Source organism: Ictalurus punctatus, chromosome 16 (genome assembly GCF_001660625.3).
Source record: "Ictalurus punctatus breed USDA103 chromosome 16, Coco_2.0, whole genome shotgun sequence".
NCBI classification, from domain to species: domain Eukaryota; kingdom Metazoa; phylum Chordata; class Actinopteri; order Siluriformes; family Ictaluridae; genus Ictalurus; species Ictalurus punctatus.
Window position 1 is genome coordinate 8905941 of NC_030431.2, and position 19060 is coordinate 8925000.

The 19060-nt window shown below is 38.9% G+C and overlaps 1 protein-coding gene across 7 annotated transcripts in view; it reads right to left on the minus strand.

The window, feature by feature from the left end:
• xrcc4 (X-ray repair complementing defective repair in Chinese hamster cells 4) overlaps positions 1-19060 on the minus strand; it is a 54380-nt gene that overhangs the window by 21420 nt on the left and 13900 nt on the right. For all 7 annotated transcript variants that reach the window (XR_008398094.1, XM_053686841.1, XM_053686840.1 and 4 more), the window contains 2 exons: positions 15238-15404; positions 12914-13063 (listed from right to left, as the gene is read on the minus strand). Coding sequence is in view for 6 of the 7 variants with exons in the window: in XM_053686841.1 (XP_053542816.1) it covers positions 12914-13063; positions 15238-15404 (317 nt within the window). In the remaining variant the exon portion in view is untranslated. The remainder of the gene's footprint in view (positions 1-12913; positions 13064-15237; positions 15405-19060) is intronic.

Consider the following 19060-nt stretch of genomic DNA (forward strand, 5'->3'; position numbering starts at 1 on the left):
GGATGCCAAATGCATCAACAGGGACACTTCCTATGTGTCTAATCAATATTAATTAAAATACCCTTAAAATATATTTCAAACAGGAAGGAAGCTATTGAAGAAACAATTTCAGATATTTAACCTTGTGGGACCTTGACCCATGTAGTATAGTACTTTATAGAAATTTATTATTTTCTCATTATTTTTCATCTATGTTTAAAAAGTATGGGGACCTCATATAAAACGTACTTTAATTCCTACAAAGTTTACCCAGTTTGGATGTACATACCCTCAAATTGAAGGTAAAAGTCAACACTTTGAGCTCATATGTATTATTTAATTTCAGCTCCAAGGTACTGTGGTAAACAGCTAATAACAATACCTCTATCAATGTCAAAATAATTGTGGCCCTGACTGTACATGTGACGTACACTCACTGTCCACTTTACCAGGAAAACCTGTACAAGATTACTCCGAGCTGCTAGGAAGGATATCAAATAATTACTCTTTACAGCCATGGTGAGGAGAAAAGCATCTCAGCATGCATAAAACATCGAACCTCATGGTGGATGGCTACAACAGCAGAAGACCACATCAGGTTCCACTCCTGTCGGCCAAGAACAATAACCTGAGGCTACCATGGACAGAGACTTTTTTATTTTGCTCACCACAGTTGTAAAGAGTGCTTATTTGAGTTACTATACACTTACTTTAAGCTCAGGCCGGTTTGGTCTTTTGCCTCTGATCTCTCTCAACATGGTGTTTCAGCTGCAAGACCCTCCACTCACAGGATATTTTTTGTTTTTTCACACCATTCTGTGTAAACTCTAGAGACTGTTGTGTGCGAACATCACAGGAGATCAGCAGTTTCTGAAACACTCAAACCAGCCCTTCTGGTACCAACATCCATGACATGATCAAAGGTCACAGAGATCACACTTTTTCTTCATTCTTATGATTGTTGTGAACATTAACTGAGCAATTGACCTCTATATCTGTATGATTTTCTTTGCATTGCGCTGCTTCCACATGATTGGCTGAGTAGATGAATGTGTAGGTGTACAGGTGTTCCTTAGAAACTGTAATAAAGTGGACAGTGAGTGAATATTTAAAAACAGTTGTTGCTCTTGAAACAGAAACCCAAAGAAAAATGAATTCTGCAGAGTGGAGAGAGTGTGCCAAAGCATTGTTCTTTTTTGTATAATTTCTGTGTGCGTGTTAGATGTCTAATTCGGTGAGTGAAACTGCACTGTGAAACAATTATTTAGGAGAATTAATTAACAAGAATTAAGGAGAATTAAGATCCAATGTGGGAGATAAGCTCTGAATACATGGCTTGGTAAAGACATATTCCACTTTGTGGCGAAAACTACAAACAGAATTGTGGAGAAAAAAACGTAAGAGTACATTAGTGGTTCTGTCACAGGCTTGTCGATGTAAAGAGATTCAGACTGAGATGGACAGAACTATCAAAGACCTTGAAAAGCATCTGTCTGCAATGAGAGAAGTTCTCAAATGTGAAAGAGCTCCAATAGAAAACGCTCTTCTGATGGAGAAGACCAAGGTACCTTTCAAAGCTAATGCATATGCCATAGAAATTCAGAACTGAACAAAACTGCCTCCCAGAGTCCCATTTCTGATGAAATGAGAAATATGGAACACTTGCTGTCTGCAATGGCAAATTCAATTAAATTTTATTTGTATAGCACTTTTAACAATGGGAATTGTCATAATGCAGTGTTACAGAGATATATAAATTCCGGATATAAATTTTACATTTATTCCCAATAAGCAAGCCAGAGACGACCATGACAAGGAAAAATTCCTAGAGACGATATGAGGAAGAAACCAGTGTTGTGTGTGTGATGTGCTTTTGTGCTGTCAACAGCTTCCCAATCCGGCCATGGCAATGAATTCTTAAAAATTCTACATACATACATAAATCTGTGGGGAAAAAAATTAAGAGACCACTGCAAATTTTTCTTAAATCAGCATCTCTACAACCCCAATTCCAAAAACATTGGGATGCTGTGTAAAATGTAAATAAATGTAAATAAAAATAGAATGCTATGATTTGTAAATCTCATAAACCCATGTTATTCACAATAGAACATAGAAAACATATCAAATGTTTAAATTGAGCAAATGTACCACTTCAAGAAAAAAAGAAGGTAATTTTGAATTTGATGGCCGCAACATGTCTCAAAAAAGTTGGGGCGGGGCAACAAACGCTGGAAAAGTGAGCTTTACTAAAAAGAAACAGCTGGAAGTTAATTGGCAACAGGTCAGTAACATGACTGGGTTTAAAAGAGTAACTTAGAGAGGCAGAAGTAAAGACAGGCAGAGGTTCACCAATCTGCAAATCTACAATTTGTGGAACAATTTCAGAACAATGTTTAACATAAAAAATTGTGAAGACTATGAATATCTCATCATCTACAACATATAAAATCATCAAAAGTTTCAGATAATCTGGAGAAATCCTGCATCTCTGATGGTATGGAGGTGCATTAGCCCCTATGGTATTGGCAGCTTGCACATCTGGAAAGGTTTTTGAGCAACATATGCTTCCATCCAGATTCCATCCCATATTTACTTCTGAGAGACTCTGCCTCTCCAAGATACTCTTTTTATACCCAATCATGTTACTGACCTGTTGCCAATTAACCTAATTAGTTGTAAAATGTTCCTACAGTTGTTTATTTTTAGCAACAATAACATGGGTTTATGAGATTTGCAAATTAATGCATTCTCTTTTTTACTTACATTTTACAGTATCCCAACTTTTTTGGAACTGGGGTTGTACATGTACAGCAGCCATTCCATTTCAGTGTCTGTTGAATTCCAACACAGGCACACCTCATTCTATTGAATGAGGTACTAATTAGGTGATCCCCTGAACCAAACCTTATTTAACAAGGAAAAATACATTTTAAAAAAAAACTACTGTTGTGGTCATCACTATCTTCTTACAATAAGACCAGCTGGCAAAGACAGTGCTAGCAGTACCTCAAAAGTAATTGGAATCAAAAAATAACTATTGATCAAAAAATTTGAAAAGGAAAGTTTTTATTCTGGCTTTACTGGCAGAGGGCTAAAGTGAGTGTTGGGTTGCTATCATCCTTAAAATTTCAAGGGCAGCTGTTAATAAGAACAGGTCAAGCAGCAGACATTGGGGACAACAGAGCTACAAACTGGCAAAGGGCGAAAACGACACTCCACTGACTCCACTGACAAAATAGGCTCCTAGGGGCAGGGCTGAAGTTGTGCAAAGCTAGAAAAAAAGCCCTTCATCAATGAGAAGCAAAAGAAGAGCCAGGCTGAGGTTTACAAAAGACCATAAGCACTGCACCATAGAGGACTAGAGTAAGGTCATCTCTGATGAATCCAATTTTCAGCTTTACCCAACACCTGGTCAACTAATGGTTAGACGGCGACCTGGAGAGGCCGACAAGCCACAGTGTCTCGCACCCACTGAGACATTTGGTGGAGGATCAGTGGTGATCTGGGGGTGCTTCAGCAAGGCTGGAATCAGGCAGATTTTCTTTGTGAAGTATGCATGAATCAAGCCACATACAAGGTTGTCCTGGAAGAAAACTTGCTTCATGCTGCTCTGACAATGTTCCCCAACTCTGAGGATTGTTTTTTCCAGCAGGACAATGCTCCATGCCACACAACCTGCTCAATTAAGGTGTGAAAGGAGGACCACCAGATCAAGACCCTGTCATGGCCAGCCCAACCCCACTGAACCCCATTGAAAACCTCTGGAATGTGATCAAGAGGAAGATGGATGGTCAAATGTAAAGACATCTGTTAATCCACAATGAGTTTGGTTTTCTGGGTGTTGAGGTCAAGGTTGTTACTGGCACGAAATGCTACCAGATGCTGAATTACTTCCCTGAGGTGGAGACAACTGTTTAAGCCAACGATAAGCTGAATATATCTGTGAAAACCCTGGCTAGCTACTCTGCACATGCTCTGAGCACCTGGCCTAGGATGCCATCGGGGCCAGCCTTGCGTACATCCACCCTGCTCAGTGTGGAACACACATCTCTGGTGGAGAAAGACAGCTGAGATCACCTAGTGGAAGCTCAGCTTTGGAAGTAGTATTTTTCTGGCCAAGGTGAGCATAACAATTGTTGAGCTCCTCCAGGAAGGAGCGGTCACTGGTTGAGGGAATGATGTTGGCTGGCTTGTATTATGAACCTGGATGCCTTGCCACATGTGTCGATATTTAGCGGTATTAAAATTTTCTTCCATCTGCAGCTCGTATTTGTGCTCGGCATCCCAGATTCCTTGCTTCAGGTTGGCTCTGTATGCACTGTAAGATTCCCAGTCTCCAGACCTGAAAGCGGCATCTCGTGTCTTCAGTAGGAGACAGACTTCTTTATTCATCCAAGGCTTTTGATTGGGATATGTTTTAACTGTCTTAAGGGCAGTGACTGAGTCAACACATCTGTTAATTTGGTGAAGAACGGCATTAGTGTAGATGTCCATGTCCATATGGGAGTCCTGAGTGGAGGGAACAACAAATGCACTCCAGTGTGTGAGCTGGAACTGATGTTGTAATGAGGAGTCTGCCCTCTCTAGCCACACTTTCACAGTTCTCACTGATGTTTTAACAAGTTTCATAATGAGGCTATACTTTGGGAGTAGCAGCAGGGATAGGCGATCAGATTCACCAAGATGGGGAGGGCGATGGCTTTTAAAAGCTTTAGTAACATTACTGTAGAGATGATCCAAAGTGTTGTCACCTCTTGTGGGACAGGAGATATTTTGGAAAAATCTGGGAATCTCAGTCCTTAGGTTGGCGTGATGTAAGGTAAGGTACCATTTAGATGTTCAATTCTCGGATTTCCTCTCTGATCTGGTGACTTGTGGTGACAGACTGTTAATTCTTGGAGATTTTAACATTCACCTGTGGTATGCTGGTAAAAGAAATTGCATCACTTATAGTGTCCTTGAATTTTGTAAAATCAGTCTATAACTTGGGCCATACGTTAGATCTTGTGCTGTCCTAAATTTGTTTCAAATTTAGAGGTTTCTGATGCTGGTATTTCCTACCATTATTCAGTTGTGTTTAAATCTGTTTGCTGGTGCCCCTTACCCACCTTTTCTCCTGTACACTCGGGTTATTCATTCCTACAGTGCCAAATTATTTTCTGAATATTACTGATCATATTTTACCAATGATTTTTCCAACAAAACAGATACCGAACACTTGGTTTCAAGTCTTCAGTATTAAGTCTTTAATAAATCTTGCTCCATTACTCTTGACATTGTTGCTCCGCTTAAGCCAATGAGAGCTAAAGGTACCTCCCACCCTTGGCTAAACAATGTCACCCATGCTCTCAGACAATAGTGTAGAAAGGCAGAGCATAAGTGGGAAAACTACAAGCTATAGGTCTCATATGATATTTGATCTGCCTAATTAATGAACAAACATCAGTAAAGGAGGCAAAATCAAAGTGTTTTTCTAAATTAATTGCTGATAATGCAAATAGACCTAAACCTTTAAGACGACTGACTCAGTTTTAAACCTTATTACTAATGTCTTTCTCAATGCTTCCACAGAGACCTGTGAAATTATTTAGTTTTTACATTATTTCATTCACAAAATAAAGGATATCAGGTCCGCTATTGTACCTTCTAAGTTGGCATCTCCAAAACTATCTTCACCTGCTAGCTGTCTGTCTCATTTTCAACCAGTCTCCTCATCCCAGCTAACTGATGTAATTTCAACCAGGAAGTGTTCAGGTTGAAAGTTTGATGTTCTTCCTGCACATCTTTTCAGTGATGTTTTTAGGATAATTAGTCCAAGTATGACAGCTACAATTAATAGCTCCCTAGCTAACGGATTAGTTTCAGCGAGTTTTAAACGTGAAACCTTTGTTGAAAAAAAACCATCGTGACTCTAAAAATTGGTCTACAAACCAATTTCTAAATTGCCCTTTATTTCCAAGCTTTTGCAGAGAGTTGTTTATTCACAGCTTCACTCTTACCTCAACATTTTTAACATTTTAGATGTCTCAGTCCGGTTACAGATTCTGAGTCTGCATTGTTGAACTAATGATCAATGATCACTAATGATCTTTTGCTTGTTCTGGATTCAGGCTCATGTATTGTTTTAGTTTTGTTGAATCTTGAATCTAGTGTTTGACACTATTGACCACAACATCCTTCTCAAACGCCTTGAGTGTATGATCGGCATACAGGGTTTGGCCTTGCAGTGGTTTGCTCCATATCTAAAATACAGGACCTTTTTGTAAATTTTCCTCTTCAACAGTTTACTTATCTTGTGTTGTCCAGCAGGGATCCATTTAGGCCCATTATTGTTTTTCCTTTATATGCTTCTCCTTGGTTATATCTATCAGAAATATAATATTTCTCATCACTGCTATGGTGATGACTCTCAGTTACTTCCAGTCAGACCAGACACTAACTGCCTGTTTGAGATTCGGCTGAAGTGCCTTGACTTAGCTCAGCTAGCTCCAGTTTCTTCAAATGTACAAAAAAAAGTTAAGAATCTTTGAGTAATTTTTGACTCTATACTTCTTTTAATAAACAGATTAGTGTGTTATTAAGGGATGCTTCTTTCAGCTCAGACCCATTGCAAAGCTAAATCATTTCTTTTCTAGTAATGATTTGGAAATTGTTAGTTGGAAAATGCAGACAAGATTTTGTTTACAGAGTTTTCAGCCCAAGTCCTGAATGGATGCCGATGTGCTGGATGGGCTGTTTTCTCATCACACTCAGTGATAGCTCAGGGTCGTTTCCTGCATCATAACAGCCACGAACACAGAAAAATCACTGGTTAGGGATTTTTTTTCCCCCTCGCTAGGGGATCGCATAATGCATTCATTCTGACTGGAGAAATAATTTTAAGTTGAGTGTTATTTAAGTTATGAGAATGTTGAATGTTCAAAGGAAGCTTCACTGTCCATATAGGCCTCAGGCTCCAGGACATGTTTGGCACTGAAATAAGACTTTGAAACAGTGATTGTCAAAGTTACACAAGAGTGGGGTGGACAGCTTGCCAGCTGTTTTGTGCAGTATTTGGTCCACAGCCACAAAGGGGGTCAGTCTCTGCCCATAAGAGACCATTAAGTGTCAACCGATGGCTCGGCCGGGGACAATCGATATAAGACAAGCAGATGTGCATGTTACCTCTGATGTGCTAATGACAGGGGTGTAAATCGCAAGTTTCATGATGATATGATCTAGTGATTTGATATTTGCCACAATGATGACACAAGGCGATTTCAATTTGATCGATTTAGGGGCCTACAGTCGATATTAAATGATGTATCTATTTCACATAATCAGTAACATTTCTTCTAATTCACAGATGCAACCAAAAAATATTTTGAATATTTTATTGAGCTTTTTCCACTATTAAATACTACATATTTTAGTGCAAATAAGGACCCGTGATGAACTTAAACTTTGATGGACGTCTCCTCCAGGAAGTGGCTAGAATCAGAGTGTCCGAAATAAAAGGTCCATCTCAGGGCCAGAGTGGGACCTAATTTCAGACTGGGATTTTAATGCCCATTTTAGTGCCCAAGACCAGTCCATTTTTTCTGTGGTGGAGGAACTTGGACAAATGAAGAGACAGTTCAGTTCTTACTATCCTGTTATATTTATTACTGACAAGTTTCAGCAAGATTATAAAGATAAATAAAAAATTACATTGAGTACTGTTTTTTTGCTACAAAAACTACAACTGTAACGTTATGAAAATAAATGTTAGCATGATTCAATCAAATATGAAGTATTTCAGAAATAAATATACTTTTCTTTGGCAGCTACCTCGCACCACAGCATATAATGATGGTTTGTTTATATTTCCATGGTAATGACCTGGGTATTCGGGCTTGTGTGTGCATGAGTGACTGAGTGAGTGAGAGAGAGCATACATGCTCTGAGCCAAATGACGTGAGAAAACAGCACTTTTTAAATGCACACATAACTGATGCGCTGCTTTAAATACAAAATGTAGTGTAATTAGTTACTTTAGTTATCAGTCACCCAAAAATGTAACATATGCTTTTTCTGTGTGTATGTGAGATACACCGAGAAAGCGGTAGGTCTGCTGGACCAATTTATGAGCGGCCCACCAGGAAGTCTCCTGATCCCCCCCGATTAGCCACTCCAGCTATGGTCCATCTTAAAAATTATACATGCATCAATGTTTATGCATTGCATCAATACATCGGATCATTGGTTACTTGATCGATACATCAATCCATATTGATGGATCGTTACACCACTAGCTAATGAAGTTCTGTGAAGAGCTCACTGAAGCTGTTAGCTCTGTACAAGAAAAACCGAGTGAGGAGTACTAGAAGTCGGTGTGGGTGCTACAAGAACCAAGAGCCTACTACTGGATCCATCGGGTTTGCACTTGCACATAATATGCACCACGATGCACCTCAATGCTTTCCACCACCTGTGTGCACTGTTCTGAAGAAAGTCCCACTCGTCCTTGCCATCATAACACCACAAAATACTAATTCTGTACATCAACTAACATCTTGAGGCAGTATCACTGATTACCATATAGTCACAGTCACTGGATTCACATTATACAACAACATATATGTGGCCACTGGGCCTCTGTACTATTTGATTAGGATTAAAGCCTAGTTTTCCTACAGTGTGAGGAAAGCACATAAAAGTTACAACTTGCTCAATCAGTGCTATAACCACTCATAACCACTCTTAAGATATGAGTTATAATTATTCATGAGCCTGTGTGTTCTTATCCTATGAGAACATGCTGTCTCTTAATTATTCATGACAGCATGTGGTGCCTTCCTACAGATGTAGTAGATAAGAATGGCGTTCAAATGGGTCAGAGGTGTTTGTTTCAGTGGAGTAAGAGTTCGAGTGTGTTTTATTCTTGAGAGCTATGAGAATTGGAGAAAGGTGGACATCATACTTGCTCATGAAAGCAGTTTGAGTCTACACACTGATGCGGTACTCAGTCCCGAGGACTTTTCTATCCCTTCAAATGAGGCATGTGTCCAATTCTAACCATGACAGTTTTACTTACCTTTCGAGCTAATTAAACCGCTGAAAGCTCAACAGGCTGTCGCGTGCAAGACTATGCAACAAGAGTCCGTGTTGAAGAGATGCTGCTAAGTTATGTGTCACCACAGTTTTGAAGATATGGCAAAATCCTAGTAATAGATGGATTGGCAAAAGATGGGTTCATATATTACTCAGATTAAAAGAATTTAAGTGGCCAGAGCTAATATTTTTTAAAAAGCAAATTAAGAAATGCAAAATGGCATAAGAGAATTAATGACAAATAATTCACGGAAATTATATTATACTACATATAACAATTAAACTGCTGGAACTTTTTAAAACTGTGCATTCTGAGATTTTCTGGTCACCATGATAATAGAGTGGTTATTTGATTAACCATACCCTTCCTGCCATATTGAACCAATCTAGCCATTATCCTCTGACCGCTCTTTCTAGCCACAGAACTGCCGTTCACTGGATCCCCCCCACCTCATTCTGTGTGAACTCGAGACTGTTGTTTAGGAAAACCTACATGATCAACAGTTTCTGAAATACTTACCAGCCTGTCTGGCATCAACAACCATGCCACAGTCAGAGTCACTGAGATCACATTTTTCTCCCTATTCTGATTAAATGGCACACTTATATACCACTTTTATCCAAAGTGCTTTAAACTGTGTCTCATTCACCCATTCACACACACACACACACACACACACACACACACACACACACACACCAAAAGTAGTAGAGCTGCCATGCAAGGCGCTAACTTGCCATCGGGAGCAACTTGGGGCTCAGTGTCTTGCCCAAGGACACTTCGGCATGTGGAGTCATGTGGGCCCGGAATCGAACCACCAACCCTACGATTAGCAGACAACCCGCTTTACCACCTGAGCAACTTTTTAACCCCCGATTAACTTTAACTGAAGTTCTTGTGCTGTATCTGATCGACTTTATGCACTGGTGCCAAATGATCGGAGGATTAGTTTTTTGCATGAATGAGCAGATGTACAAGGTTCCTAATAAACTGGTCAGTGAGTGTACATTACATCAGGTAGTCAGTGATCTCAAAAGTTTGTTGTTGGAGTGTACTGTGGTCTGGATTGGCCTGAATGTTTGTCCCAATCTTGCCCTTGCTTACAAGGGGTACTGTGTGAAGCACAGGATGTTAGCTACCTGTACTGTCAGAGTCATTTACCTTTCTGTAGCCCTAGATGTGTTTTTTGAATCCTGCATTCCCCACTACCAAATATGAACATCCCAATCGCCAGAGTGATTTTGTTAGAACATTCTAATTGCCACAGTAATTTCTTTTCATTCTCGTCTAAACTCTCTCATCAACAAGGGGTTGCCTCCAACATAACTGCCACTCAATGGGTGTTTACAGCACCATTCTCCTGTAAAGAGCGACAGTGGCTCAGGTGGTAGAGAGGGTTGACCACTAATCGCATGGTTCGATCACTGGCCCACTTGCCTCCACATGTCGAAGTGTCTTTAGGCAAAACACTGAATCCAAATTGCTCCTGATGGCAGGCTAGCACCTTGCATGGCAACTCTGTGTGCGTGTATGGATGGATGGATGAATAAATGAGAGAGTGTAAAGCACTTTGTAGAACCACTAAGGGTCAAGCAAATGCTGAGGCGGGTGGAAGACAAGAAGCGACGGAACTGGGACCTCCTCCTCCCCTATATGCTCTTCCCCATCCGAGAGACACCACAGGCCTCTGCTGGCTTCACCCCCTTTGAGCTCCTCTTCAGTTGGTGACCCCGAGGACTGCTGGACGTGGTCCAGGAGGTGTGGGAAGAACAATCCTCCCCGTTCTGCTCCCTAGTTGTCCAGGAGATGCATGAGCGGATCGACAGGGTAACGCCGATCATCCAGGAGCACATGGAAGCCTCCCAACAAGATCAGCAAAGGGTCTACAACTGGTGACCAGGTGCTCCTGCTACTTCCAAACACCTCCTGCAAATTCCTGGCTTGCTGGCATGGGCCATACACAGTCCTGGAGAAAGTAGGACCAGTGAACTACTGCCTGTAAGCATGCAGACATTCAACTATACGAATTAATCTGTTGAAAAAGTGGATCTAGCCTGCTCCTGTAGTCTCCACATTTGCCACTGTCTACCCACGTCCCCCAGAGTGTGCCTTGGTCCAGTGGGGTGAAGATCTGAGCCCAGCGCAAAAACAGAAGCTGACCAACACGTCGATATCTCCACCACGCCAGGCCTGACACACCTGGTGCAGCATGAGATTAAGATGTGGTTAGTGGTTAGACAGCAGCCCTACCGCATTCCGGAGGCTCAGCCGAATGCTTCGAGTTTTAAAAAGAATGCCAGGGTCCAGGCCCATTGCAGTGGTGCCGAAGCCCAACAGCAGCATTTGGCTATGTAATGACTTCCGGAGGCTGAACACAATCTCCGACTTTGAGGCTACACAATTCCCGGACTTGACGACCTGGTGGAGAGGCTGGGAAGAGCCCAATTTAAATCCACTCTCGACCTAACCAAGGGATACTGGCAAGTCACCTTGGCCCCTGAAGCAAAGGCCAAAACCGCCTTCAGTACTGCCAGCAGCCACTGGCAGTACCAGGTTCACCCCTTGGCCTACACGGAGTCCCAGCGACCTTCCATCATCTGATGGACATTGTCCTGAGGCCACACCGGCCATTCGCTGTTGCCTACCTGGACTATGTCATCATTTACTACTCCACCACAATGGGAAGGTACTCGGAACACTCCAGTAAGCCAGGCTGACAGCCAACCCCAGGAAATGCCACCTGGGCCTCACAAAGGCACAGTACCTGGGGTGCTGCATCAGCCTGCTGAAGCTCCAGGAAAAAAAATAGAGGCTGTTAAAGACTATCCCCAGCACATATCCAAAAAACAGGTAGATGCCTTCTTGGGGCTGGCGGGGTACTATCGAAAGTTCGTACCTAACTTCTCCTCTCTAGCTTCCCCACCTCTCAGATTTCACTAAGCAGGACCAACCAGATGGGGTGCGGTGGACCGGTGAGACAGAGCATGCATTCCTGGTCCTCAAGAGGGCCTTCACCACCCGCTGCCCTCACCCTGGGCACCGCCTCAACGCTGCTGCAGCCCGCAAGCCGCTTCCCACAGCAGAAGGACCACGCCCTCCACCTGCACTTTTCAGTTACGTGCATCTCACCTCTATTCACTAATTTCTAATAAAAAGAGCACTTTCCCACATGTCTGCCTCCTGTGTGTCTGTGTTCTGCCCTGCCACAGCCCTGAGAAGCCATAGGTTCTATACAAATTCTTAAAGGCCCTATATAAGTGCAGACCATTTACCAGCTCAATATTAATGCCCATGGTTTTGGAATTGGATGTTCAACAAGCACTGATGCAATGGGTTAAAAAAAAAAAATATTCGAACCCTTTCAGAAGACAAAGTACTGAATAAAAGGCCTGAATACATACCTAAATGAGATGTTTACATTTTTGATTTTTAATACATTTGCAAAAAATTCTAAAGACATGTTCTCGCTTTGACATTTTGGTCATTGTATAGATCTAGTTAAGTTTTCCACTTAAACAATTGGAGAATCTGCTACAGAACATTTTAATAATAGTAATTGCATTTTTTAATTACTATCATTAAAATGTTCTGCAGCAGACTCTCCAACTGTTTAAGTGGAAAACTTAACTAGATTATATGTGAATATAATTTATTTTATACAATTTTTTTTTCCTATTCTCATGAAGACTGCCATTAATTATGTAGATGGCAGTATTTCAGAAAATTCAGAGATGGTATTTCAGGGGGAAACATGCCTAGTAAGGGATTTGTAATGTAGTTATTATAAATTCGTATATTAATAAACATTAATTTGCTATTGTAAAATGATACAGTAAATCATCCTTAAGGCTTCTTTACCCATCCTTTTTGTCTTGTATAGTATTCTGTAGCTGTTTGATCCTCTCCTGTAAAGTGCGGATCTTGGCCTTCTTCTCATTAAGGACCAGCACAAAGCGGTTGTACAGCTCGCGCTCCAATGTCTCCTTTTCTTTGATATATCTCTCCATTCTACAGAAAAGGATACGTCAAAGACAACCAAGTTTATATACACAAAAAAACAACAACTAATCATTATAGTTTAAGATATAAAAACAAAATAAATAAAATAAGGCTATAAATAGGCATGGTTGAACAAGTATGATTTTAATCTGTATTTAAAAACAGAACATCTAGAACTTGCATTCTAATGTTCTCAGTAAGAGTTAAAATAAGAAAAACATCTTCCATCAGCTGAGTTGGAAGCAATCTATGGGGTTAACAGTAAACCTGCCACAGCTAAACATTTAGGGCTTAAAATGCCAATCAGGATTTTGTAGTCAAGGTGGCATTTAATAGATGCCATTTAATTTCCTTTCTTGATAAAGATATTATTTGTCACAAGCTAAACTGGGGCAGGCAGCAATATGTGTTAATTTCAATTCAAAGAAAGGATTGAAGCTAAATAAAAATGCATGAAACATTTGTTTTACATTTTGTTCATAGTTGACAAAACAGTCCCCTCCGAAATTATTGAAACAACATAGTCAATTATTATTATAGTTTTTGCTATACCATGAACACAATTGTGTCTGAAATCAAAAGATGAATATTAGATGATAGATCAATATTACAGATTTCATTTACTAATATTTACATCTAGATTCCATTTACTGATATTTACATCTACAGATGTGTTAAACAACTTAGAACATGGCATGTTTGGTGGCAGACCTCCCAATTTTTGGTACGCAAAAGTATAGGAACAGATGGTCTTAAGTAAATGAAAGTAAATAACACTTAATATTTTGTTGCATATCTGCATCAAGTCAGCGCCCCAGTGCCATCAACAAACTGTTGCATTCTTCTTTGATAATAGTTTTCCAGGCTTTTAGCACTTCTTTCAGTTGGGGGGTTTCTCTCTTCAATCTCCTTTTCAGGAGGTGAAATGCATGCTCAACTGGGTTAAGGTCTGGTGATCGCCTTGGTCAGTCTAAAACCTTCCACTTTTTTCCCCACTGATGAAGTCCTTTATTGTGTTGGCTGCGCGTTTTGGGTCACTGTATTGCTGCATAAAGTTCTTCCCAATTAGAATATTGTATGCATTCCTCTGTAAATTGGCAGACATAATGTTTCTTTAGACTTCTGAATTCATTCTGCTGTTACAGAATGAATGTGTTATATTATCAATAAAGATTAATGAGCCCGATACAGAAGCAGCCATGCAAGCCCAAGCCACAACACTACCTCCACCGTGCTTCCACCGATGAGCCTGTATGTTTTGAATGATGAACAGATCCTTTCTTCCTCCACACTTTGGCCTTTCCATCACCTTGGTAAAGGTTAATCTTGGTTCCAGAAATTTTCATCTCCATATTTCTTTGCCAAATCCAATATGGCTTTCTGATTCTTACTGTTGAGGAGTGGTTTACATCTGGTGGTATGCCCACTATATTTATGCATTCAATATCGTCTTTGAATAGTGGATTGTGATACCTTCATCCATGTACTATGGAGGATGTTGGTGAGGTCACTGACTGTTGTTTCTGGGTTTTTCTTTAAAGATCTCACAATGTTTCTGTCACCAACTTCTGTTGTTTTCCTTGGACAGCCTGTTCAATGTCTGGTTGTGGTTTCCTTCTTTTTCAGGACATCCAAAATTGTTGTATTGGCTATGCCAATATATTACCAATATATACTCTTTTCTCAGCTCCAAAATGAACTGTTTATCTCCCAATAGACAGCTCTCTAGTCTTCATGTTGTTTATCCTTTTTAACAACAAATACAGTCTTCACAGGTAAAACTGAAGGCTAAAACCAAGAGTATAAATATTCAGAGCTATTAACTGTTTAAACAATCAATCTAACATGGCACACCTGAGTAGCTAAAAATGGTCAGTCAAATGTTTCAATATTTTTGATTATTTGAAAAATGTGTGGTTTCATATAAAAGTTGTCATGTTCTAAGTTGTTTAACATCTAAATATCAAGAAATGAAAGCTGAAATTCTGATCCATCATCATAAATTCATCTTTTGATCTCAACTCCAAATGTCTTCAGTGTGAAGTAAAACAAAACATTGGCCATGCAGTTCCAACACTTTCAGAGGGCACTGTATGCATGAGAACCAAGTGGATTTCCTTCTAAAGTAATACAACACCTTTAAAGCAAGTATCAAAAAGAGAACTATATTAGTTATGACTTACTCTGTAGTGATGTGTTCCTGTTCATTAATCAGTCTCTGGTTCTGCTTGAGCACGATGTGTTTCTTGGCTTGCAGGTGAGCACTGCGCTCTAAGCCATAACTAATGAGTTCCTTTATGACTTTAGTGGGCTCTGACACAGGTAGCAGTTCCACCATTCCATACCTGAACTGAGATAACAAAAAGAGAATAAATTGTTCCCAAGACAGGAAAACACATTCAAATTAACAATATTATAAATACTGCCAATATTATAAATATTGACCTATATCTAAACATGGAGAGATTCCCAAGCAATATAATAACTTTATATCTTGCAAAGTAAGGTATGTGTTGCTGAAATACAGCTGATGTCCTCGCAGGTTGGTGATTATCTTGTGATATTGGACATGCCTATAGTCTTAGAAAAGGAAAATGCTTTTAATGCTCTGAAGCATATTTTATGGCAATGTATGGTCCCAGACAGAGGAGCAGCCTAGTGGGATTTTCCCAAATTTGAGTTGCTTGTGCTACCTTTTCTAATAGCACTTTATTGATCCTAAGGGTAAAATTAGAGATATGAAATGAAATGAATGCGGATGTTTTTTTTTTTAATTGTAGAACTAAAATATAAAGCGTTATTATCTTAGTCCTACAGTTTTGCTAATGCCGGTGTAAAACTACTTAATCATCAACATTAACACATTTCCAGTGTGATAACCACCACGTGATCTGAAATCACGTAACTGAAGGTCTCACGTAATTTAACCCCTTATTATTAATAATCTGGATTGTAAATACTGATTGAAAATACTATTCCAATGTGATCAATGTAACAATCTGTTTAAGTTAAAACCCATGTGATACAAATATATAAACTTGTCTAAGTGGCCTGTAGTCTGTGGCATAATAAAGTGGCGCTAAATACCCTGTATTCAGTAACCTGGCGTGAAGTCAAACAGTTTCACCCACCAGTTCCCATTCATTACAAAACATGATAAATATTAAATATCCATTGTGCAAACCCTTCAGACACAGGCTCATTAAATAGGTAATTCCCCATGCCTATCATGTATAAACATTTGATAACAGATCTGATCCAGTAAAATAGTCTGTGCATGGTAATTGTGCCGTCCACCAGTATCCAACTGTGAACCTACAGACAGCTGGAGCGTCTGGACAGACTATATGCCTACTATCCGCCTAGCCATCACTCATAGCTCCATGTGAGGAAACAAATTATCAAATCTCAGCAATTAAATTAAAAACAAAATGTGTGCTCAAATCAAAGTCACATAATAAGCAAGGCAGATTCTGTTGTTTCTGCCACAAAACTGGCCATGCAATCCAGAAATGCAAAAATATGCATTCTGATAAACAGGACAGGTAAATGTGCCTATAACAGAAACTCTGTGTGAGCTTACAGCTGTGTTTATTAAAGTTTTGTGGTTTGTAGCATAAAAGGCTTAGCTGTCCTCTAATAGTAATCTTTATTTTGATGATGCCTTGGTTAATGACCTTCTGCACTTTATGCATTTCTGTCCTGACAAAGATTTCTGAAATGTCCAAATAGCCGTCTGTTATTTTACGAAATTCTATGACATCTGAACTAATTTTACATTGTTAAAATGACAGTTGTTTATATGAAATACAAATGCAATTGTTCTTATAGAAACACATCCTATTAGTTGTTTATGTATTGAACCTATATTTAGACTAATTTGGCTTTAGCTGATGTTGAATAGTTGGTAATGCATTATATTGCATTTAGGCTGTAGCCTTAGGCTGTAACTTTTTGTTACAGTTGTTTAGGTATTGAATATACATTTAGACTAATGCAAATACAGCTGTCATATACAGCGCCCAGCACTAATATAAAATTAGTGGAAAAAAAAAATCATTGTATTTTATAATTGTTCAGTGTAAGCTGAATTTAAATGTGCTTTATAAATAAGAACGTACTTAGTAATATTGGCACCCTTGGTAAATATGAGCAAAGAACGCTCTGAAAAAATGTCTTGAATGTATAACCTTTTGATCTTTTGTTAAAAAAAAAAAAAAAAAAAAAAATCACAAAAAATACTCAACTCTCAACTCAAATCAAACAATTGAAAACAAAACTGGTTTATTTAAAATAATAATAATAATAATAATAATAAACAAATTGTTAAATGTGTGTGCCACAATAATTGGCACCCCTATGAATTCATATGAGAAAAATATATTTGAAGTATATTCCCATATTTTACATTTATTTTAGTACACCTGGATGACTAGGAACCTGAAATTGTTCAACCATGACTTCCTGTTTCACAGGGGTATAAATATGAGGTAACAGATAGGCCAAATTCCCTTAGTCATTCGTAACAATGGGTAAAACCAAGGAATATACAAAAGATCAAAAGGTTTAACAATAAAGATAATTCTTCATAGCCTTCTTTGCTCTTATTTACCAAGGGTGCCAATATATTAGTTATATATTATGTTATAATATGTATTTATATATTGTATTTTGTCTGAAAAGTGGTCCCTTATGTAACATTTTTCTGTAACTTTTTTTGTTGAAAAGTAACGTTTGGAAATCTAAAATGCATTTTTCTACTGACTTAATAATATACAGTCATGTGAAAAAATAAGTACACCCCATGGAAATTGTTGGCTTATGACATATTTGGACAAGCAAACATTTGATCATCTTTGAAACAGTGCCTATTAATAAAGTTGACATACTTGATCAAAACCATAAAGAAATTTAGCTTTGTAATCATTTATTTAACAGAAATATCAATATGTGATATTTGTCTGTGCAAAAAGTAAGCACCCTTGGTGTCAGAAGCTGGTATATTGCCCTCTTTAGCAAAAATAACTTTATATTCAATATTCTTTCAGTTGCAAGATATTTTAAGGTTTTCTTGCATGTACAGCCTGTTTCAAATCCCACCACAACATTTCAATGGGATTCAAATCCAGACTTTGACTAGGCCATTTCATAACCCTCCATTTCTTCTTTTTGAGCCATTCCGTGGTGGATTTGCTGCTCACAGGTGGTATGAGGTGCTTCTCCTGAAAAGTTGTCTTTGGTCTGCGCCAAGCATGTCTTCTGTTACTTTGGCCAAAAACTCTCTTTGATTCGTCTGTACAGAACACATTATTCCAAAAGGCCTAGTCTTACAAAGTATTTTTACTGGCATGCATCTAATGCAGGTCAAATTTGTGCAACCTCTTTCTGATTGTAGAAGCATACACATTGATACCAACAGCTGCGAGACTTAATAGCAGATCCTGTGATTAAATTTAGGGTTTTTTTGAGTCTGCTCTTGGGCTGAATTTGCTGGGATGGCCAGTCCTGGACAAATTGGCAGTCGTCTGAAATCTGCGCCATTTGTAGATTATTTTCCATACATTGGAATAATATAATTAAAATAATTTGGAGATCTTTTTAAATCCTTTGCCAGACTCACACAACCTGAAGGCCATAGAGAACTCTTTAGATGACTCCCATCATGACACCACCAATAGCAAAGGGAACACCAAACACTAGATGCGAGAGGTTTAAATAAGACAGGTTCCATCTGCACTCCCTAAGCAGGTTCTGATCACTGGCAGCAAATCTTGAACACCTGATTCTAATTTTATGGATATGAAGGTGTAGGGGTGTGCTTACTTTTTCCATGTGACTGATCTGTTTTTTGTTCATTTAAATTTTGAAAATTACTACAAAATATATATTATATATATATATATATATATATATATATATATATATATATATATATATATATATATATATATATATATATATATATATATATATAAAGTCAACAATTTCCATTGGGTGTACTTATTT